Below are 24,060 nucleotides of genomic sequence, written 5' to 3' on the forward strand. Positions count from 1 at the left end.
TTTTGTTCTTCATTTGAGAAATCATGCTGCATTTTCTACTTGCAAAGATGTTGAAAGTTTAGCTACAAAAATGGTTGAAACAGAGAAATATTTGGTCTTTCCATTGGTTTACAAGCTCATTGAGTTAGCTTTGCTACTGCCGGTGTCCACGGCATCTGTTGAGAGAGCTTTCTCGGCAATGAAAATTATCAAGTCTAAACTGCGCAGCACTATCAATGATGATTGGTTTAATCACTTGATGATATGCTGCACTGAACGTGAAATATTTAAATCACTCGATGATGAAGTTATCACTCGAAGGTTTCAGGCCATGAAGGCTCGAAAAGGGATTTACCGAGGCATCATTAGTTGGTATGTTTCATTTCCCATGTGAATACGTTTTTACAACTCCACTATAGACTACTAATTCTTACATTTTCCAATTGCAGGGTTTCTTTTTGGGTGCTTGATCGGACATTTGGATATCAAGTATTTTTTTGCGAGTACTATCATTTATTGAGATATTAGTTGTCATATTTAATTTTAGTTTTTTATTAAAATTATGTGTATGAACAATACAATATCGATTGTTTGACTTTGAAACTATTCCGAATTTATCAGTCTCCAGTTTAGTGCCTTATAGTTGTATAATTTGTATCCAATTATTCGGTTGCACTTAGCCGGTTCTTTTAGACAGTTTGTAGTCCGCCCCGGCTCCTAATTTTTTCTGGCTCCGCCACTATGGACAACCATATACGGATGCATATAGACATATTTTAGAGTATAGATTCACTCAGTTTGCTCCGTATGTAGTCAATTGTTGAAATCTCTAGAAAGACCTATATTTAGGAATGGAGGGAGTACTTTTTTGCAACTGTTTTTTTTCAAGCGCCAGTGTCCTTCTTCACACTCACACAGCCCTCTAGGAACTCTTTTTTTTTTTAGAATTGCCCTCTAGGAACTCTAGCAGGCTTAAGTCAGCCCCACAAAAATGCCATTACTAACTGAGGCCCGCTTCGGTACAAACTCCCATCCCCCTCTAAACGTATAAAGGGTAATATAGAACTTTGACAAATTATAGCCACTTTCTATGTATGATGGGTCGTCCGCCGGAATGTATACGTCGTAGGTTTGGGGAGAAGCGTCAAATAGGAGGCCGCACGACTAAGCTGGCCCATTGTTGCATGCGAAAACAAAGAAAAGTTCACCAAAAATGAATGGCAGCGTGAGGAATCAAACAATGTAACTATCGCTCGTCGCTAGCTACATGAGCTGATAAGATTCAGTGTCGAACTAGGAAACATGTACTACAAGAATTACCCTCAACGACCTGTTTACTATAGCGAATTGGTCTTTTCCCACTATTTCTTTTTCTTATTCCTGTTTTTTGTTTCTTTTTCATTTTTTGTTTTTCCTTTTCCACTTCTTCTTCAAAAAATGCTCGCGCATTTAAAATTTTGTTTCAAATTTAAAAAATGTTCGCCTTTTCAATTTTTCTTCATAAAATACAAATATTTACATAGCCAAAAATTCAAAAAACATGTTTGTATCTTTCAAAATTGCTCGAAATGTCAAACACAAACATTTTTATAAAAAAGAGCAAAAAGATCGAACACAAACACTTTTTGAATTTTTTCAACTGTTTTTTTTTAAACACTAACAAATGTGCAATTTCAAAACAAAACTGAAAAATAAGAACCAAAAAAATTAAACCATTTTTAAATTTCCCCGAATTGTTTTTGTATTTGTGTAGAAAAAATTGAAAACTAGAACGTTTCTGAAATTCCAAACAAATTTCGAAAGCACAAAGATTATTTGAAACTCCCCAAAAAAATTCAAATTTGTAGATTTTTTTAAAAGGTACATCTTTTGAATAGTGAATAAATTTTGAAAATAGAGACATTTTTAAAACGTTGTACAAAATTTGCAAAAGCGGACATTTTTTGGATTTGTGAACAATCGTCGAATTCTGAACAGAGTTTGACAACTCGAACATTTTTTTCGAATTTACGAACATATTTCAGGCAACATTTGTGTCCGGGTAGGCCAGAAGGCTCCGTTTGAGAGCACGTTATTTCTCTACATCCGTCAAATGACCCTAATTTTTTCATTGGCTTGTATGACCAATTCAAGGCATCATATCAAGTTGTTTTGGTTTTCGACATTTTGCATTTTCTAGAGTATTCTCGGTCAAAAAAGGTTAATAAATGTCCGGACGTGTCGCAACTTGCAAACAGTCTCGGAAATCGTTCAAACCTGTCATGGATGCCTACCATGGGGGCATGCCCACTTGCTTGCAAAAGTTAGGGCCATTTAAAAAACGGTGTCGAAAGTCGTTCAAACCAGGCATGGATGTCTAAAATGGAGAGTGTTCCAGTCTTGAGATTGCAAAAGTTGAGATCAGTCCTGAGACTCCAGAAAAAATACCATGGTCAACGGAGAGTGTTCGGGTACGCGAACATTCTCCGTTGCACAGGGGCCATCATGTCAAGTTGTTTGAATTTTTGAAAAGTTTTGCATTTTCTAAAGTCTTCTCGATGAAAAGGGGTAGATAAATAGTCGGACGTGTCGCAAAGTACAAACAGTGTCCGGAGTCATTCAAACCTGGCATGGATGCCTCATATATCCGTGCTAGGCTGCTACAAGAAGTTAAGAGTCATTTATCCATGGTCCCAAAAAACAATTAAGAGGAGTGTGACAGACTAGGCCAAACCGGTGCATCCATGAGGATTTAGTTTTTTTTTCTAATTTTGAATGCTTTTGTTACTACAATTTCTGTCATTATCAATCAACATGAACATTTTCTTATGGCCTTAAAGCAGCCGATAGCCACCTTACCCCCTCTCCTTGTGGCAGCAGCATCGTGGCTCTGGACTTGCAGCATTGGTAGGTTGGCGGGCTGTAATGGCGTACGTCGTTCCTTTGTTGTTGTGGCAGTTAGCATATCATATCAGTGATAAGATGTGAGAGAGAGAGGAGGAAGAAAGACGAGAAAAGGTCAGTAACATGTGAGATGAGATATTTCTAAAAATAATGGAAATGGTGTGTGGGTCCATGAATGACGCATGATACACAACCGAGGCGGTCGAGGTCGACGCTGACAGTTTCCAACACCTCATCCTTTGCAACAAGGCCCATATTGCGGCCATGTTGCAATACCGGATGAGTTTTCACAAAGACAGACGTTTCATATGCGAGACGGCAGATAACACAAGAAAATTAATCGGTTGAATTTCCGTTATATATTTGAGAGATTATATGTTTGAGGGAAGGGTTAGCTGAGCTTAATTCTTCAAACGATTTTGTTTTAGAAATTAAAGGATTTTTTGAGGATAAATTAAAGGATTTTAGGAAAAGGGCCGGAGATGGTCTTAGACCACCGGTGCACGACTTGTGAGTTCGAGGACTGAGTCACCAACAACCATAGACAAAATCGGATCGAGCCAACGGGTGAGGCGTGAGCATGAGGGCCAACTTCACCGCCCGACCTCATCCTGTTCGTCCTGGTCCGTTTGGGGTAAAACAGATAAACGGACAAATCAGACGGCATAGCGCGCGGGCGCAAATGGATTTTTGTTCGTTTTCTATCCGCTTTCGACCCATCCCCAACTTTTGGGGTGAAACGGACAGCATGCGGACGCGCGGGCCGTCTGCGCGTGTCCTCCTCTGGCCCGCCCGTCGGTGGCATAGGGGCGTCTTTTTCTATCCGGCCCCTCCCTTCCTCCGGCCGCACACCCTCCATTCTTCTTCACTCTTCCCCACTCTTTCCTCAACGCCGCCGCCGCTGCCATTGTAGCTGTGCAGCTCGGACGCGCGCTCGCCCAGCCCCTTCCCCTCGGCGCCCGCGAGCTACCCAACCACGGCCACCTGATTTGCGCACCCGCCGGCCGGATTTGGGGCGGATCCGGTCGGTCTTGAGCTCGCCCGGCTGTGGGAGGCCGCGCCGCGCCATGGACTAGCCGGGCACCGGGCCGGAAGGCCCTGGCAGGGCCGCAAGGCCACATGCAGGCAGTGGCTCCTCCTCTAGCCGCTCGGATCTACACCGTCGGTGGTCCACCGGCAGATACACGAATGGCGGGCGACCGGGCTCGGTGCTAGCCCAAAAGCTCGTCGGCGCCCGTTGCCGCTCATTAAGTGCGACCACTGCCCACAGAAGGTCGTGCGCCGCGTGTCTACAACGCCGGAACATCCCGGATGGGTGTTCATTAAGTGCTTAAACGATGGGGTATGTGCTCTTTTTAGCTTCGGGTTATGCTCTAGATTTGACTAGTTGTGCTCACTTTAAATTTTGTTATGTAGAATGGATGCAAGTTTTGGTATTGAGAAGAAGAGTACATCGATATATTGATAGAGCGCAATTTAGTAGATGCTCGTGCACTTTTAGCTAGCATAGAGGCTGTAGATGAGACAAGTGCACTTGTTGCTAGATTAGAGGCTAGACACGAGACTAGATGCGAGGAAGCAACCTCTACTTATTTAGGCTCGATGAAGAAGAAAGAAACACGCAAGATGGAGACGGCTCCTCCATAGATCAACAATGAATGCATCGAGAAGGCACTAATCTAACTTACAGGAGCAGTTATGAAAGTTGGACATCTTCTAAAATGTATTCTTGTAGTTCTTGTTTTTTACTTACTTGTCTAGTTAAAATTTGGTGATGTATTCCCATGTATCAAAAAATGGATGAAGAAAAAAGTTAAGGGCTTGCAAAGAAAATGATATGCGGACAGGATGCGATATGCGTCTGTGCTTGGACTCACGGTCACCGCATCCCAGAAACTGTCCGAACACGATCCATTGCCCTACCTAAACGAATAAAATCCGGACAAAGCGGACGTCTCGCGCGGTGGTGGAGTTGGCCTCAGTCAACGGGTGAGGTACGCAGATTTACCGCTCCAATCGTATCAGACGGCAGGCTCATCTCATCCGGTCCCGCCCAATCTCCCTCCCACCCCGAACTCCGATCGAGGCGATGCCCCCCACACCACACGTCCGCGACCGCGACGCCGCGACGCTACCGCCACCGCCACCGCCACCGCCACCACCACCACCACCACCCGGCCATGGCCACGCTGCTCCCCTCGTTTCCGCACGCCCTCTCCAAGCCCCGCCACCTCCACCACCACTCTCGCGTCGCCGCCGCCTCCGCCAGGCCCGAGGCCCCGAGCCCCGCCTCCGCGGCCCCCGCCAGCTCCCGCCTCCGCCGCCTCATCGCGCGCGACGACCTCGCCGAGGCCGCGCGCCTCGTCGAGACCTCCACCTCCCGCGGCGAGGCGCCCGACGTCTACCTCTGCACCAAGCTCATCCGCAACCTCTGCCGCCGCGGCCGCACCTCCGACGCCGCGCGCGTCCTCCGCACCGCCGAGGCCTCCGGCGCCCCGGTCGACGTCTTCGCCTACAACACCCTCGTCGCGGGATACTGCCGCTACGGCCGCCTCGACGCCGCGCGCCGCCTCATCGCCGAAATGCCCGTCCCGCCCGACGCCTACACCTACACGCCCATCATCCGGGGCCTCTGCGACCGCGGCAGGATCGGCGACGCGCTCGCCCTGCTCGACGATATGCTCCAGCGCGGCTGCCAGCCCAGCGTCGTCACCTACACCGTCCTCCTCGAGGCCGTCTGCAAGAGCAGCGGCTTCGGGGAGGCCATGAACGTCCTCGACGAGATGCGCGCCAAGGGCTGCACGCCCAACATTGTCACCTACAATGTCATCATCAACGGCATGTGTAGGGAGGGTCGCGTCGACGATGCCAGGGAGATCCTGAACCGGCTGTCGTCCTATGGGTTCCAGCCCGACATCGTCAGTTACACCACCGTGCTCAAGGGCCTGTGTGCCGCTAGGCGGTGGGACGACGTCAAGGTGCTCTTTGCTGAGATGGTGGAGAAGAACTGCGTGCCCAATGAGGTTACCTTTGACATGCTAGTCAGATTCTTCTGTCGCGGGGGTATGGTGGAGAGGGCAATCGAAGTTCTTCAGCAAATGTCACAGCATGGATGCACACCCAACACTACCTTGTGCAACATTGTCATAAACGCTATGTGTAAACAAGGTCGTGTGGATGATGCCTATAACTTCTTGGACAACATGGGCATATATGGGTGCAATCCTGATACCATTAGCTATACTACTGTGCTAAGGGGCTTGTGTCGCTCCGGACGATGGGAGCATGCCAAGGAGCTATTGCCCGAGATGGTCCGAAAGAACTGTCCCCCAAATGAGGTTACATTCAATACATTCATATGTATCTTGTGCCAGAAAGGATTGATTGAGCCAGCTATCAAGCTTATTGAACTGATGCCAGAGTATGGATGTTCAGTGGGTATTGTCACATACAACGCTCTTGTCCATGGCTTCTGTGTGCAAGGGCGTGTTGATAGTGCTCTTGAGTTGTTTAACAATCTTCCATGTGAGCCCAACACCATTACATACACTACGTTGTTGACAGGCTTGTGCCATACCGAGCAGCTGGATGCTGCTGCAGAGCTCTTGGCTGAGATGATTCAGAAGGATTGCCCTCTAAATGCAGTGACTTTCAATGTACTTGTGAGTTTCTTCTGTCAAAAAGGGTTTGTCGAGGAAGCAATCGAACTTGTGTATCAAATGATGGAGCATGGCTGCACCCCTAACCTGATCACATTTAATACTTTACTTGATGGGATTACCAAGGATTGCAACTCAGAAGAAGCGCTGGAGCTATTGCATGGTTTGGTCAGTAAGGGAGTATCCCTAGATACGATAACCTACTCTTCAGTCGTTGATGTCCTCTCAAGAGAAGATAGAACTGAAGAAGCCATTCAGATGTTTCATGCCGTGCAAGATATGGGGATGAGACCAAAAGCTGGGATGTATAACAAGATACTGTTCTCCCTCTGTAAAAGATGTGAAACAGATCAGGCTATTGATTTTTTTGCTTATATGGTGTCTAACGGTTGCATGCCTAACGAGCCGACCTACATTATACTCATTGAAGGCCTTGCCCATGAGGGTCTGTTGAAGGAGGCACGATATGTACTGAGTGAGTTGTACGCGAAAGGAGTTCTAAGCAAGAGTTTACTTGAAGACCAGCACTAAGGTTGTGCTTCACACTGCATATGCCTTATTATCGAAGAGTGAGAAAGAAATGTGCATATGCCTTGAGTCATGAGGTTTTGGTGCTTATTAAATTCTGTTGAGTCTCCATGGGCCTCATTTACAGCAAGTTGGAATCGGGTGGCACGCTTTACGTGTGTGCTTCAAGCTACAGTGATCCATAAAGATGGGATAGGTGAGCAGTACAAACACAGAAATTATGAGGATGTAACTTTCTTCCAGGTGTCTTAGTTTTGACTTTCAACCGCGGGATTGCAGACAGAAATATATTATGTTCTTGAAACTTTCTCTTTCCTAGTTCACTAGATGTGTTACCTTATTTTCCCTCGTTATATATTTGAGCTACCTTTCAAAAATAAGAACCCAACATATTTTGTGCTTAATTAGTTGTACACCTTCAAATTACCCTGTTAGCATGTACTCCCTCTGTAGAGAAATATAAGAGCGTTTAGATCACTACTTTAGTGATCTAAATGCTCTTATATTTCTTTACGGAGGGAGTAGGTTTATTTTAGATATCAAAACTTTCCATTTTACACTATCATATGCTTTGTTACTCCAAATATTTTATATTCGAGTAGTCTTCGGTTGTAGAAATCTCACTAACAGAAGTTATCTTCTTCAGGTCTTTGAAGTGTGAAGACCAAGGAAATCAAAAGGACGGTCTGGAGGATAACACAAGCAAATAAGATAAAAGCATGTTCATACTTATAACGGCCGAATAAAAGATACAGGCCAATAAAGTTTCTTAGAAACAATTCTCAGTTTCAGCAGTTTGAGACTAAATTGTTGAATTATTTGACTATACTTCTCCGTGTTTATAAACATTTTGGTTTGTCTTCCATGAGCAATGGTATGTGCACAGTTGCTTTCCTTCCAGGGCCTTGTTAACTATGCTTTTCTTGTATATTCTGAATATCTATTTTTATCTAGTTTTAGTTATGGACTAAGTGGTCCTCGATGAATCATGTTTCTGCCTAGGTTTCCCTGACTGAATATTCACATGTCAAGAGTACTGCAAGTGAGGAAAATATAATGTCAGCTGGATCTATTTTTAATCTATAAACAGGCTATCTACGGATACCAATTTCATCATCAAGAATTGCATATTGGTAAGCACGTTAGCTCTTTTCACTGGATGTATGTTTACAGCATCTCATTTGATCCTTTGAGATTAGAAATTCAGAATCTATCACGTGCTTTATCCTCAGGTTTGGTGTTAGGTTCTCATGTTGTTTTCTACATCTGCAGGGCATGACGTGAGATACCATTTACAGGTTGGCTGTTGTTCGAACACCTATACCCTTCGTTGTCTGCAGCAAAGGGCAAAGGTTCAGAGTGAGCCTCATGTTCTTTTTTGGGCTACAAAGTTGGAACCGCAGTTCGATGGCTCATAAGTCATATGATGGTTCATCACTTACCAGTTATACCTATACTGCTCTAGTGTCTACGGTGACATGAGTGCATTGCAGGGCTAAACTAAAAACTACCGTGTATATCCTACAAGATTTGGTTCAGTTTGTTGCATATTGATTGGTTCTAATTCATCTGTTCAAAGCATCATATGTAAGTTCACTGGCCTCTGTTTTAAAATTAGTTCCGCAAAACCATTTAAATGAAGGAAAAACAAGATGCAAGCAAGCTGGTAATAGGAAATCAGGATAGACTTACATCACATTACATTTTGCTGAGCTTCTATCTCGTGGTTTATAGGATTATTATGTAGCTTGTCTGCAACGGTTCAGAGCTGGGCAATGACAAAAAGTATTTCTAATCAGTAGCCTGCACATAAACAAGCAACTCTTCCATGTGAATATGTGATCATCTGGCATCTTTGGATTCAAGACCTGTACAGAATTCTGTAGTAGTTCTATTAAGAAGATATTTTCTCCAAATGAATGATACCACCAAAATTCCCATGGACTGTTCTTTTCACAAACCCAATCCTTTATTAGGAATCATGGCAAGAGGTTAGATTTCATGCTTTGTGTTTTCTCTCTTCGGATTCATGTATAGATTCCGAAAGGCCATGTAGGGTAAATATTGTAGGATTCAGGGAGCCATGACATCCTTTTTTTATATAATCAGGAGCCATGACATCCTTTTTTATATAATCAGGAGCCAGGACACCCTAATCCTACATTTTAGTTTAGAATCCAATGCGATGATCAAACTTGTTAATGGCGTGACAAATTACGGTTTATATAAGGTTAAATACCTTTATGGGTTATGACTGTTGTTTCTTAGTTTATGTGTTGCCACCTTACTAGAGACTGCAGAGGAGCGGAGAAATTGGGTCGGTTAGTGCTTATGATGACTGCCAGTAAGTAAAAACCCACTGCACCATACGCCACAACAACTTTGCCATACACAAACAGCCTTGCCAGCAAAAGGATCTTACAGGGGCAACGTCCACTGCTCGACAAAATCAGTGCAACGATCTATCTCCTACGCAGGACAAACTGTACAGGGCCCAGTTAGAGATTCAAGCTTCTACTGTTTTTTTCACATCATTCATGTACCGGAACGACAAGGCGGCCCCGAAGTTCCTCCGCTCCTCTGTGAAGTCATCGTCCGAGTCATCGCTGGAGCTGGAATCTGTGCAGGTTGTTGACATAGGGGAGTCGTTGATGCCTTTGGCTATACAGTCCTTGGTTGCGAGCATCTTGACCTGCCCAGCGTGGGATATCTCCACGACAACCTTGCCGTCATCCTCCTGTGGAAGAGGCTGCTTCCAGGGCTCACCGTCGATTCTCATGTAGGCATGGTCAGTTGCACCCCGGTGAAATTTGAATCGGACACGATGGGCCTGGGAAGGAATGGGATTTCAGTATCCATCAAGTAGTTTAATTTAAACTGAACACGTAAACACTCGACTGATGACAAGTCCATAGCTTTACATTTTAGGACCGAGGTATATATAATAGAAGTATTTTTTTTATTTACCTGAGCAAGACGAGTGCCGTGGCCTTTCGGAGATAACAATACAAGGCCATGCCAAGCATCTTTGAAACCCACAATCTCCAGAAGGCCATCATCCACAAGTGGAGGCAGTACCAAGTCTCTCTGCAATAGTATAATTTAAGATTTTAGGTATTATTAAGAGAGAGATGTTTAAAGTGCAATAGCAGCACAAATTGTTGGTATACTAGGAATGATGTTAACATCATGTCTTATACTTACTTTTCTTTGCTTCCTCTTACTTGGTGTTCCCCAGGGATTCAGTCCACCAGAAAAGCTGGGTAAATTGAGACAGACAATGGACCGGATACTGCATTTGCATAAAAACTTGTTCAGAACATTACGAAGTAGTCCCATATTTTGAAGAAGAATTCTGACATCATATCGTTAAGAGCAATCAACTCATCCATTTCCAAATATTTGGCGCTGCTTTTGACTTTTGCGCAATCTTTCAAGTTAAACGTTGACACCTGTTTTGTATTAATGCATTTATGGAATGTCATGGAAGTGAATGGTAAAACAACATTTAAAAAAAATGTATTTTAACATAATCAAAGTAAATACTTGGGAAAATACGATTAGTCAAAGTTTTCTAGGTTTGACTGTTCAAAACAAGGCGAGTATTTAGAAACGTGGTAATAAATTAGGGAAGATTCTACAAGAGATATAAGTAGAATTCAAGTATGATGTGTCAACCTTGTTAGTGAAATCCTCCAGCCTATTAAGGTTGATAGCATTTTTATGCATAGGCAATGCATGTTTCTAGCAATATATATTGCTAAAAAATAGACTAAGAACATATAAAATGTAAATGTTTCCGTTCTTTTCTTGGGAAATACTTCAAAGAACAAATATATGGATTGAGCATAGCCAAATCACGACCCAGAAAACTTGTAATCAAGAAGCAATTAATGAGGTTGATTAGTAATTAACTATGCCCTAGGTGTGTGGTTAAGTGGAACATCCAAGTACATTGTGAGCTGTTGACGAGAGATTTTATGGTTTAGATCAAGAGTATCCGCAACTTTTGCAAGAAGCATAGACAAGTGGCCTCGTTTATGTTGCACCTTTTTTTGACAGAAACAGTTGTGCTATAACTGAAACTTCAAAGTTCCATCCATGATCAAAGATGAGAACATACTCTCCTAAACACTGACATGGGCACACAATTTCAATACCGAAAAAGGGAAGCACATTAGAATTACCTCTGTGGAATTTCCAAGGTTTCCCATTTTCCAGATTTCTTCATTATCTTTACCTTTGCAAGGTGAGCAATATTCCTGTTATCCATTGGAAGGCATCCAAGAATGATGTGAGCCGAATGCAATGTCATTAAGAAACCTTGACTATTAGCCAAATGGAATATTAATAAGAAACCTTGACTATTTGTTCAAATGTAGAACTATTGAGTTTGTGACGAACATTTTAAAAAAATCCTATACCCTAGTTAGTGCCAAACAAGTAATTACCGTGACATTGGATGGCTTAAAGAGGCACAGAACCATCCTTGTGTGCATGCCAGCTTCAAATACTGTTTCTGCACAACAGATCCAAAAGAGGTTGGATTCAAGAGAGAAACTAAAAGCAAGCAATGAATGCATAAATAAAATGAAAGAAATTGCACAGATGCTTAGTTGACCTGATTAGACAACTGATTCTTGAATTTCTCTGGGTGCAATTTCCTCTGAGAATGAAATGCATAAGACACTTGTGCATCCATTCCTGTGACAGTATGAAAGTTTCTTTCAGCTTTCGGCAATCTTCTAAAAAAAGAACGATCCTCCTCATCGATTTCCTTTAAAGAAACCGGTACAGAACAAGATTCTTACAGGAATTAAGCAAATAAGAAAGGCAAAAGCAGTTCAATTTGATGCTACTTATTATGCAAAAAGCAGCCAAAAGCATGATCCCTCAAGGGTCTACAGAAAACAGCAAGTAAACATAAGCCTTTGGCTATTTAGCTAAACAAACTTTTGTTCTTCTCTTTCTGCTCAATTTCGTAAAAGAACAAGAATCAATTAAAAAATCAATCACCAACATATAAAATACACTTAGAAAAAGAAAACTCACCCATACTGAAATAATTCCAAAACCCTCCACGATATGTGTAAGAATATTCCTGGAACAAATTAAAAAAAATAAGGTTATGCACATACTATGGGACTCACATGATTTATAAGGTTCATTTTCTCTTCTTCAATAGTTGACATTCCCAATTCTATTTACGGATGGGGAAACATATAGAGCAAGTAAACTGAGGTTTTTTAACATCCGCAAAAGAAACATTGTAACTAAGTCACATCTATGGATTTAAAATGTATAGATTATTTTGAAAACCTACCGACTATTATAGAAAAGTATCAGATCGCAAGCAAGAAGTTGTACTTTCAGCAGGAACGCTCTGGTCATCTTTGTTAGATAGCAACTATTTCAGATATTTGTCTAAACTATCACGCCCACACAACAAATATGTATAATGAAGGTTATGATGGTGTTTTTTTCCGAAAATACATAACAGCCTACCAGAAAACAAACTCATTTGAAAAGAAGAACACAACAACTAAGTTAACACAAAAATATGAATAGGTGAGTTATACATAAAACTAATCCACATAAACAGTAGTTACCATATCTTCTGGATCTGTCTTTGGCACACGGTGAAATGCATGCAGAGAATGCGGCAAATCAGAAGGAGCAATTGGATCGCAAGGAGAACGTTTTGGGCATTTCATTCTCATGACAGTATGCCAGCTGAAACAGTGTAGTAATAACAATGTTAGATAACATCCAGATGAAGATCACATACAGAAGTATCGTGAAAACTGTAGAAAAGAAACCGACCTATCAATGTTTATCTCTCTTGCTTCTTTTACCAACTTTAGGAAGGATATGACAGACTCACGATCTGTGCCAGGATTTCTCTTGCCCTGCAAATCAATTTCGCGCTACTATTGAATTGACAGCACATCATTTAAAGTATTGTACCGTATAGCAACTAACACATATAGATGACATCACAAAATGCAAGTTAACGAGGAGTGCCTTAATGCCCACCAGAAGAAAGATTGTTTATCTAAGTTGAAAATGGAAAATGCCACGGATCTATGGCACTAACATCAACTACTTAAGTTGAAGATGACAACACACTTTTTTTTTACCAAAGATGGTAAATTTCGTTTACGCACAGCAAGTATAACACGCTGCGGTAGTATAAGAAGATCTATCAGGAACAAGATTGTTTCAGTTAACTACTTCCGATGTACATACCCATCCAAAAGAATATGGCAGGTTATTTCCAGTTCCCAGGGGAACTGTAGCAACGGGAGGTGGATGAACTAGCTTGAGATCAGATACAACTCCAAGCAACCAACCGGCTGTTCCATCGCCTCCAGCAACCTAATTAAATTTCCATGATAATAATATGTAAGTTCAGCCTGTTCAAACAACGAACACGAAAATATGATGGTCAAAACATTAGCAGGATATTTGGAGAGCAATGTCTATCTGCACTCACTATTAGCCTCAACCTCCTATGGATTTCAGAAGCAAGAGTATCCCCATCACGCTTGAGCCTTTCCACGTTGTTGTAGAGTTTGTGTAAGACTTTGTCTGGAGTTTCATCAAGTAGATCAAACACCTGCAATTCAGAAATTTAGAACTTGCCCTAAATCAATATATTTATCTCTGGCGGTAAAAATGCATGGGTACTGTAATAATGAATAAGTACATCTTGTAAACTTGAAAATATGTACCTGAGCATGATTGAGAAGCTTGCGGTATGTGATAAGTAAATTATGTCCAAGTTGGCCACCACTTCGGGTGTTGATGAAAACAATCACTGGACAGCAGGGTATGTGAGAAACTTGCTCCACCGAGGACTCTGGCATGAAAATATAGGTCGGAATGTAGAATTCTTTCAGCATGTTATTTTTCTCGAAACTGTTCTCCATTTGAGCTTGCTACCTGCAATGTTAATGCATCATCATTACAAGGGTATATAGGACCACGCATCATTTGCATGGCAATGTAATAACTAGCCCCCTGCCCCACTTGTGGTTGTGCGGGTCAAATTTTATAAGTAACTTTCAGATTTAAATTGGGCATATATTTTGCTGAAACAGCCGCTGCACTGCGTTCATTTGCTCGGCACAACTAAAAATGAACTTTAAATATCACGGGTGCACTTCTGTCTTGGTAAGGTCATGCACGCACACCCATTGTATTCAAATAAATGGTTTGAAGGTGATAATTTCATATAACTACTGTATGATGACAGAGATTCGGCAAAACTTGTGTAGTTTCAGCTGGTTGGATGTCGCTTATATCAGGTAAGCACTTCAATTTCGATATGATAAGGACATGGCCGTTCCAGTGAAGGAGATAGACGAGGGGTCACTGTCATCCTTGGAACGAATCATTGCAGTGTTCATTACGTATCAATTAATGTCACCGTACAATTGACGATCTGGAATAATCGAAGCAAACGAGCCATCAATGGTCCCAAATCATCATTCGTATACTGCCTAAATGGAAAACTGTAAAACTGACGCAAGTTTCACGCGGCGATTTGAAGTTACAAAACAGAGTGGTGCTAAATATTAGTAGTAAATTTGGACAGTAAAAACAAATCAAAGATCTCGATACGTTGAAAAACTGTGAAGATCCATAGTTAAAGCAGTATAACCCATGATTCAATCCCTATCGTGTCAGCAAACAAAGAAACCTATAAACTGAAGGGATGTATAATTTGCCTGAACCGTCTCAAAACTGGGATTTGTGTGTGTTATCAGTGTCATGCAAATGTAATTGGGGGGGGGGGGGGGGGGGGGGGGGGCCCTTATAATTCGAAGGGGAAAAGGAACAAAACTGGAAGCACGGAGGACACGTTGGAGCTGCAAATCGAATTCAGTGACGTATCATGGACAGAAGAAACAAGAAACGCTGGTTGTTAGCAAGGGAAAAAAATAGCGTGCTACGACAAAATAGCGCAACCCTCCTTAAAATCCGCTATAGCGATGGTGCACTAATTTCATTTAGCAAGACATTGCTCATGCTAATTAAATCAGTGGATACGGAAATACTACGTAATAACCAAGCAACAGAACGCATGCAGATGAAGGAATAGCGCTGCATTCCGATTCTGGTACTAATAACAAGGCATTAAAAGACCCTTTCGAAAAAAAAAGAGGCGCGTTTACCCGGCCGAATCCTGGGAACCCCGAAATTCCCGCTTGGTATCATACCAGGAAAGCAAACCGAGCAAGCAAATTCCACATGAACACAACGACGCAAGATCAATTAATAACCGGAGGAGCCTCTATCACTCTGTCTCTCACCTGCGCGAAGAAGGCGAATCGCTTGAAGGAGTTGCAGTGGACGGCACCAAAAGAAAGAAGGGATGTGCTGGGCGTGGCGGTGTGGAATGAACGTCGGATGCCACCAGGAGCGTCGGCCGGAGGAGGAATATATGATTCCTCCCCTCCCCTGCCCTCGCCTCCCCTGCCCTCCCAGCAGCGAGGAGGAGGAGCGGCGGTGCGGCGAGCTCCCGAGGAGGGAGGGTGGAAGGAAGGGGGGGAATTGATTTGGTTGAAATTGGGATTCCGCGGGGGGCTGGGCGCGTGTTATAAAGCGGCACGAGAGGGGCCCCGACGCGTGGCTTCTATTTACGGGACCCCCGCCGCGGGCGGGTCCAGCCAAAGGGGTGGGGTGGGGCCAAATCAAAGGGAAGCTAGTCGGTAGCTCCCGGCCTCATCAGGCAGGCTCAGTCCCACGGTCACGGTGACACAACACAACACGCTCGGTCGCCTCTACGCGTGTTGCAGTTCCATGCGTGCCTGCCTGCCTGGCCCAATGGGAGTTGGTTTGGTACTTTCGTCGGGGGCGGGGGTGGGTGATTCGTGGATGGAATCTCTCTTTCTCTTTCTCTTTCTCTGCCTGCCCATCTCATCTTATCTGGTGGATTTGTTTGTTTGAGCTCTGATGGTGGTGCCCATGGCGTCTTCCCGGGGAAGCCGTGGCCGGAGCTGGAAGGGATCCCGTTCCCGTTCCGTGTGGGGGGAGGAAAGGGAATCCCGCTCCCGTCCAGCGGCGGGCAGCGGTCTCGCGCGGCCGCTCCGATTCTTGAGGGGAGGGGCTGCGGTCCGGCACGGGCACGCGCGGCCGTGTGCACGCTCCCTGGGTCCTCGTGCTTTTCCTCTGCGAGCGGCCGGCGGCGGCGGCGTGGTGGGTGCGTCGTTGATCGGGCCGGCCAGGTCAGAGCAGCGGGGCAATGTCGCATGCCTCGCCCAGGGCATCAGAATCTTGGCATGGCAGCCTAGCAGGTCTTTGCCGGCAGCTCCAGCTCCGCCACCACGTGATCAGTCAGGATCCTATCTATATTCTCTCCACATACGCCGCCGGTAGCTCCATTCCACCACGTGACCAGGGTGAGGTGAGGTGAGGGTCCTGTATTCAGCCCGCTGGCTGCTGCGTGCGGGTCTGTGGTTGACGTTCAACATTCTTGCCCATCCGGGCGTATGGTGGGTATTCTTCGACGTCTCAACATTCCAAGGGTGCGCTCTCGGTTTCCCTCCAAAAAAAGCTAGCCCGCGCGCACCGCACCAAACTTGCATGCTCAAAACCCGGTCCAGATTCGAGAAGCTTCCGTGTCCTGCTAAGTCGAAATGACGAATATCAGACCTGTAAAAGATGAGCATTAGGAAACTGTCACCGCGCAGGCTGCTATCCATCTTATTGTGAAATGAAATCGCAAGGGAGAAAGGAGCAGCTCGGAGCAGCGCATCGGTCCGGAAAAGAAACCTCAGGGAACATGCAGCGACGACGTGACGACGCTTGGGTCCAGGAAGAAAGGACCTGAGCGCCGACGAGCGACCGACCGACGTCTAATCGCGGGGGCGAACTTTGGGCGCTTTCGACGTCGGGCAGTTGCATCGGCGCATCACACCACACCACCGGACAGAGATCACACTGCAACTACTCAAACACCATCCAACGGATAGCAGCCATCCAAAGTACAAGCACCCCACACTTGATGCACGGTCCATCCAGAGCACAGCCGAAACAAAAATCAGTTTTTCAAAGTCATTAGGAAATACAAATACTACTGCAGCATTTTTCAGTCAATTAACACTACGAACAGTTAGTTAAGAATACAAAAAAGCTTTTTTTTCAGCCTGTTTGCGTTATACAAATAGCATTGTGTACTGAATACAAGTGATCAGCATTTTTCAGTCAACTAGGGCATATCCAATATGGACTCTTAAATCGCCCGCATCCGTCCTGACAACACAATTCAAACTTGTTTTGCCATCCAACACAGTACCACATCCATCCGTCGACTGGTCACACCGCAACACCTGTCTACAGTGCATGTCTACAGGAACCGAAGAACAACGCATCTCTACGATGCATGTCTACAATACTTTCTCTTTACAGTAGAAGATCTGGGCTGTTTGCCGGCAACTACGGCTCAGGCTCCACAGATCAGCACATTTCTAACCGATCCCTTATCCGGTCGTAAGGGAGTAAATTTGAGTTTTTTATCCTCTAAACCGCACCTAGCCGATCCCTTATAACACTTACGGCCGCCTTTCATGGAAAGCTTGCTACGCGCTGAAGTGGCAGAATGAGAGAGCAATGTGAGCCGAAGTTCACGCAAAGTGAAAAATTCAGCGCCAATCAACTGGCTCCCCCTCCGCGTGTAGATGTTTTCCGTGGGCAGGCCGTCCGTAAGTGTAGCATCGTTGGTAAAATATTTACTCTGTCCCTATTCATCTCCTTATATTTACTCCGGCTCACGGTGGCTGAGTAAAAGTTTGCCCCGCCGCCGGCACGTCCCTCGCCCCCTCTCCTCCCGATGGCCGGACACGGTGGCCGCCGGTCCCCTCCGTCGATCCGCAGCGCGGATCCGCGCTGCCACGTCTGCGGCTGCTTCCTCGAGCCACCGCCGCTCGGGCGATCCACCCGTCGCTGCGCCCCTCCTCCGATTTGAGGATTTGCCGGATCTCCCTCTGCCGCGGCGACCGACGAAGACCTTCCTCGGCATCCAACAACGGTCGTGGACATGGGTGGCGGAAATCACCGACCGCGAGACCCACAAGCGGAAATGGGTCGGCTCGTTCCACACGGCCGAGCTCGCGGCCATGGAATACGACCGGTGGCAGGTACAGTTCCACTCCCGCGAGGTGAGGCTCAACTTCCCCTTTGACATGGCTTCTGTCCACCTCGTCCCGCCAGAGCGGGGGTGGTGAGCACTCGAATGGAGTGGGAGGACCGGGAGGCGAGGAAGCGCCTCGAGACCGAGGCCGCCGCCGAGGCCTACATGGATAAGCTCCGTCGGCAGTACCCGGAGCTCGTGGAGGCGGAGCGGGCGATATTCGCCGTCATTGACGGTGAAGTTATCGTCATCTCCAACGACGAGGGCGGCGAGGAGGACATCGACGTTGAGGACTGGCGGAGCATCTTCCCCAACGATGACGGCACCGGCCCGGACCCAGCTCACACCGAGGTGGCCTCACCTGAAAGGACTGGCTCGACCTCCACCGCGGCCGAATTTAGTTTAAATTTAGTTCTAGTCTAATTTATGTTTAATGTTCGGTTGCGAGGACTTTCTATGTTCAACTTTATGTTTAAATGCATCAACTTTCGGCTAAATTCGGTGCAAATTTAGGTTTTTCTTTGCGGATTGTGCAAATTTAGTTTTACTTCGCTAATTTTAAGGGATCAGCTAGTTCCGACGAAATTTTAGTGGCTTTTAGAGCAACTCCAATGGGGCGACCCATTTCGTCCGCCGCCGTCCATTTGGGTCGGCGCGGACACAAAAGGCGGCCCAACGCGCCGACCCAAACGGACGCGCGTTCGCTTGGCGTCCGCATGCTGACCCATTCCCGGTCCATTTTTGAGTCGGATTTGCATCGGCGCGGACACGAGACGGACGTGCGCGCGCCTACTCCTCCCCCCGGGCCCGCCGGTCGGTGGCAGGCACCACCATTTCCCCCCCGTTTTCCCCAAAACCCTCCCGCCCCCGCACGCGCTCCCGCCCCACACCCGCCATGGACGACGAACTCGACCTTGACGCCGCCGCCGGCCTCGCCTCCCTCGCCTCGTCCGGCATGACGACTGCCCCCTGCGGCATAGGCAAGCCTCGTGCCCCGCGCAAGACCACCGTCGCGCCCAAGCCAAAGAAGGCGCTGACGCCCGAACAACGGGCAAGGGGGTCGGCCAAGAGGAAGGGCCGGAGGCACGCCACGTGAAGGAAATATGTCCTAGAGGCAATAATAAAGTTGTTATTTATATTTCCTTATATCATGATAGACGTTTATTATTCATGCTAGAATTGTATTAACCGGAAACTTAGTACATGTGTGAATACATAGACAAACAGAGTGTCCCTAGTATGCCTCTACTAGACTAGCTCGTTAATCAAAGATGGTTAATTTTCCTAGCCATAGACATGAGTTGTCATTTGATGAACGGGATCACATCATTAGAGAATGATGTGATGGACAAGACCCATCCGTTAGCTTAGCTCTATGATCGTTTAGTTTATTGCTATTGCTTTCTTCATGACTTATACATGTTTCTATGACTATGAGATTATGCAACTCCTGAATATCGGAGGAACACTTAGTGTGCTATCAAACGTCACAACGTAACTGGGTGATTATAAAGATGCTCTACAGGTGTCTCCGATGGTGTTTGTTGAGTTGGCATAGATCGAGATTAGGATTTGTCACTCCGATTGTCGGAGAGGTATCTCTGGGCCCTCTCGGTAATGCACATCACTATAAGCCTTGCAAGCAATGTGACTAATGAGTTAGTTGTGGGATGATGCACTATGGAACGAGTAAAGAGACTTGCCGGTAACAAGATTGAACTAGGTATGATGATACCGACGATCGAATCTCGGGCAAGTAACATACCGATGACAAAGGGAACAACGTATGTTGTTATGCGGTTTGACCGATAACGATCTTCATAGAATATGTAGGAGCCAATATGAGCATCCAGGTTCCGCTCTTGGTTATTGACCGGAGATGTGTCCCGGTCATGTCTACATAGTTCACGAACCCGTAGGGTCCGCACGCTTAACGTTCGATGACGATTCGTATTATGCGTTTATGTGATTTGATGTACCGAAGGTTGTTCGGAGTCCCGGATGTGATCACGAACATGACGAGGAGTCTCGAAATGGTCGAGACATAAAGATTGATATATTGGACCATGTTATTCGGACATCGGAAGTGTTCAGGATAGTTTCGGATAAAACTGGAGTGCGGGAGGCTTACCGGAACCCCCCGGGAAGTTAGTGGGCCACCATGGGCCTTAGAGGAGAGAGGGCCGGCCAGGAGGTGGCGCACGCCCCCCTCCTTCCTTCTCTCCCCTTCCTCCTTCCTTCCCCTCCTTGTTGGACTAGGAAAGGGGGAACCTACTCCTAGTAGGAGTAGGATTCCCCCCCTTGGGCGCGCCCCTTGTGGCCGGCCGGCCCCCTCCTACCCTCCTTTATATAGGGGGGAGGGGGCACCCCATAGACACACAAGTTGATCTCTTAGCCATGTGCGGTGCCCCCCTCCACAGTTTTCAACCTCGGTCATATTGTCGTAGTGCTTAGGCGAAGCCCTGCGTCGGTAACTTCATCATCACTGTCACCACGCCGTCGTGCTGAGGAAACTCTCCCTCGGTCTCAGCTGGATCTAGAGTTAGAGGGACGTCACCAAACGTGTGCAGATCACGAAGGTATGCGTAGATGTTATATGCATGAGTAGAACACAAAGAGTTGTGGGCGGTAATAGTCATACTGCTTACCAGCATGTCATACTTTGATTCAACGGTATTGTTGGATGAAGCAGCCCAGACCGACATTACATGACCGCGTTCATGAGACTGGTTCTACCGCCGTGCTTTGCACACAGGTGGCTAGTGGGTGTCTGTTTCTCTAGCTTTAGTTGAATCAAGTGTGACTACGCCCGGTCCTTGTTGAAGGTTAAAACAGCACACTTGACGAAAAATCATTCTGGTTTTGATGCATAGGTAAGAACGGTTCTTGCTAAGCCCGTAGTAGCCACGTAAAATTTGCAACAACAAAGTAGATGACGTCTAACTTGTTTTTGCAGGGCTTGCTGTGGTGTGATATGGTCAAGACGTGATGATATATAAATTGTTGTATGAGATGATCATGTTTTGTAACAGTTATCGGCAACTGGCATGAGCCAAATGGTTGTCTCTTTATTGTATGAAATGCAATCGCCATGTAATTGCTTTACTTTATTACTAAGCGGTAGCGATAGTCGTAGAAGCAATAGTTGGCGAGACGACAACGATGCTTCGATGGAGATCAAGGTGTCAAGCCGGTGACGATGGTGATCATGAAGGTGCTTTGGAGATGGAGATCAAAGGCACAAGATGATGATGGCCATATCATATCACTTATATTGATTCCAATTGATGTTTATCCTTTATGCATCTTATTTTGCTTAGTACGGCGGTAGCATTATAAGATGATCTCTCACTAAATTTTAAGGTATAAGTGTTCTTCCTGAGTATGCACCGTTGCTACAGTTCGTCGTGCCGAGACACCACGTGATGATCGGGTGTGATAAGCTCTACGTTCACATACAACGGGTGCAAGCCAGTTTTGCACACGCAGAATACTCGGGTTAAACTTGACGAGCCTAGCATATGCAGATATGGCCTCGAAACACTGAGATCGAAAGGTCGAGCGTGAATCATATAGTAGATATGATCAACATAGTGATGTTCACCATTGAAAACTACTCCATCTTGTTGGGGAACGTAGTAATTTCAAAAAAATTCCTACGCACACGCAAGATCATGGTGATGCATAGCAACGAGAGGGGAGAGTGTTGTCCACGTACCCTCGTAGACCGAAAGCGGAAGCGTTATCACAACGCGGTTGATGTAGTCGTACGTCTTCACGATCCGACCGATCAAGTACCGAACGGACGGCACCTCCGAGTTCTACACACGTTCAGCTCGATGACGTCCCTCGAACTCCGATCCAGCCGAGTGTTGAGGGAGAGTTTCGTCAGCACGACGGCGTGGTGACGATGATGATGTTCCACCGACGCAGGGCTTCGCCTAAGCTCCGCAATGGTATTATCGAGGTGTAATATGGTGGAGGGGGGCACCGCACACGGCTAAGAGATCTCAAGGATCAATTGTTGTGTCTCTGGGGTGCCCCCTGCCCCCGTATATAAAGGAGCAAGGGAGGAGGAGGCCGGCCCTAGGAGGGGGCGCACCAAGTGTGGAGTCCTACTAGGACTCCCTAGTCCTAGTAGGATTCCACCTCCCATATGGAATAGGAAAAGAGGAAGGGAAAAAGAGAAGGAAGGAAGGGGGCGCCCCCCTTCCCTAGTCCAATTCGGACCAGACCAAGGGGAGGGGTGCGGCCACCCTTGAGGCCCTTTTTCTTCTTTCCCGTATGGCCCAATAAGGCCCAATACGTATTCCCGTAACTCTCCGGTACTCCGAAAAATACCCGAATCACTTGGAACCTTTCCAAAGTCCGAATATAGTCGTCCGATATATCGATCTTTACGTCTCGACCATTTTGAGACTCCTCGTCATGTCCCCGATCTCATACGGGACTCCGAACTTCTTCGGTACATCAACATACATAAACTCATAATAAAACTGTCATCGTAACTTTAAGCGTGCGGACCCTACGGGTTCGAGAACTATGTAGACATGACCGAGACACGTCTCCGGTCAATAACCAATAGCGGGACCTGGATGCCCATATTGGCTCCCACATATTCTACGAAGATCTTTATCGGTCAGACCGCATAACAACATACGTTGTTCCCTTTGTCATCAGTATGTTACTTGCCCGAGATTCGATCGTCGGTATCTCGATACCTAGTTCAATCTCGTTACCGGCAAGTCTCTTTACTCGTTCCGTAACACATCATCCTGCAACTAACTTATTAGTCACAATGCTTGCAAGGCTTATAGTGATGTGCATTACTGAGTGGGCCTAGAGATACCTCTCCGACAATCGGAGTGACAAATCCTAATCTCAAAATACGCCAACCCAACAAGTACCTTTGGAGACACCTGTAGAGCACCTTTATAATCACCCATTTACGTTGTGACTTTTGGTAGCACACAAAGTGTTCCTTCGGTAAACGGGAGTTGCATAATCTCATAGTCAGAGGAACATGTATAAGTCATGAAGAAAGCAATAGCAACATACTAAACGATCGGGTGCTAAGCTAATGGAATGGGTCAAGTCAATCACGTCATTCTCCTAATGAGGTGATCTCGTTAATCAAATGACAACTTATGTCTATGGCTAGGAAACATAACCATCTTTGATTAATGAGCTAGTCAAGTAGAGGCATACTAGTGACACTCTGTTTGTCTATGTATTCACACATGTATTATGTTTCCGGTTAATACAATTCTAGCATGAATAATAAACATTTATCATGATATAAGGAAATAAATAATACTTTATTATTGCCTCTAGGGCATATTTCCTTCAGTCTCCCACTTGCACTAGAGTCAATAATCTAGTTCACATCGCCATGTGATTTAACATCAATAATTCACATCACCATGTGATTAACACCCATAGTTCACATCTCTATGTGACCAACACTCAAAGGGTTTACTAGAGTCAATAATCTAGTTCACATCGCTTATGTGATTAACACCCAAAGAGTACCAAGGTGTGATCATGTTTTGATTGTGAGATAATTTTAGTCAACGGGTCTGTCACATTCAGATCCGTAAGTATTTTGCAAATTTCTATGTCTACAATGCTCTGCACGGAGCTACTCTAGCTAATTGCTCCCACTTTCAATATATATCTAGACCGAGACTTAGAGTCATCTATATTTAGTGTCAAAACTTGCATCGACGTAACCCTTTACGACGAACCTTTTGTCACTTCCATAATCGAGAAACGTATCCTTATTCCACTAAGGATAATTTTGACCGCTGTCCAGTGATCTACTCCTAGATCACTATTGTACTCCCTTGCCAAAATTAGTGTAGGGTATACAAT

General features: G+C 45.5%; 2 protein-coding genes across 2 annotated transcripts; one reads left to right on the forward strand and one right to left on the reverse strand.

Moving 5' to 3' along the window:
* The first annotated feature begins 4,931 nt into the window (after positions 1–4,931).
* On the forward strand, positions 4,932–8,617 carry LOC123079388 (pentatricopeptide repeat-containing protein At1g09900). Its single transcript, XM_044502156.1, has 4 exons — positions 4,932–7,245; positions 7,696–7,923; positions 8,052–8,182; positions 8,322–8,617. The coding sequence occupies exon 1, from the start codon at positions 5,043–5,045 to the stop codon at positions 7,050–7,052; it is 2,010 nt and encodes a 669-aa protein (XP_044358091.1). The 5' UTR covers positions 4,932–5,042; the 3' UTR covers positions 7,053–7,245; positions 7,696–7,923; positions 8,052–8,182; positions 8,322–8,617.
* A 799-nt stretch (positions 8,618–9,416) lies between these two features.
* On the reverse strand, positions 9,417–15,652 carry LOC123079389 (diacylglycerol kinase 5). The gene is made up of 13 exons (XM_044502157.1): positions 15,368–15,652; positions 13,784–13,994; positions 13,546–13,668; positions 13,299–13,427; positions 12,873–12,958; positions 12,659–12,782; positions 12,102–12,150; positions 11,671–11,753; positions 11,501–11,568; positions 11,237–11,311; positions 10,254–10,341; positions 10,017–10,136; positions 9,417–9,879 (listed from the first exon to the last, which is right to left on the reverse strand). Exons 2-13 carry the CDS (start codon positions 13,979–13,981, stop codon positions 9,556–9,558), a joined length of 1,467 nt encoding a protein of 488 aa, XP_044358092.1. The 5' UTR covers positions 13,982–13,994; positions 15,368–15,652; the 3' UTR covers positions 9,417–9,555.
* Between the last annotated feature and the right edge of the window lie 8,408 nt (positions 15,653–24,060).

The sequence above is a fragment of the Triticum aestivum genome, chromosome 3D, assembly GCF_018294505.1.
Source record: "Triticum aestivum cultivar Chinese Spring chromosome 3D, IWGSC CS RefSeq v2.1, whole genome shotgun sequence".
Classification (NCBI taxonomy): Eukaryota; Viridiplantae; Streptophyta; class Magnoliopsida; order Poales; family Poaceae; genus Triticum; species Triticum aestivum.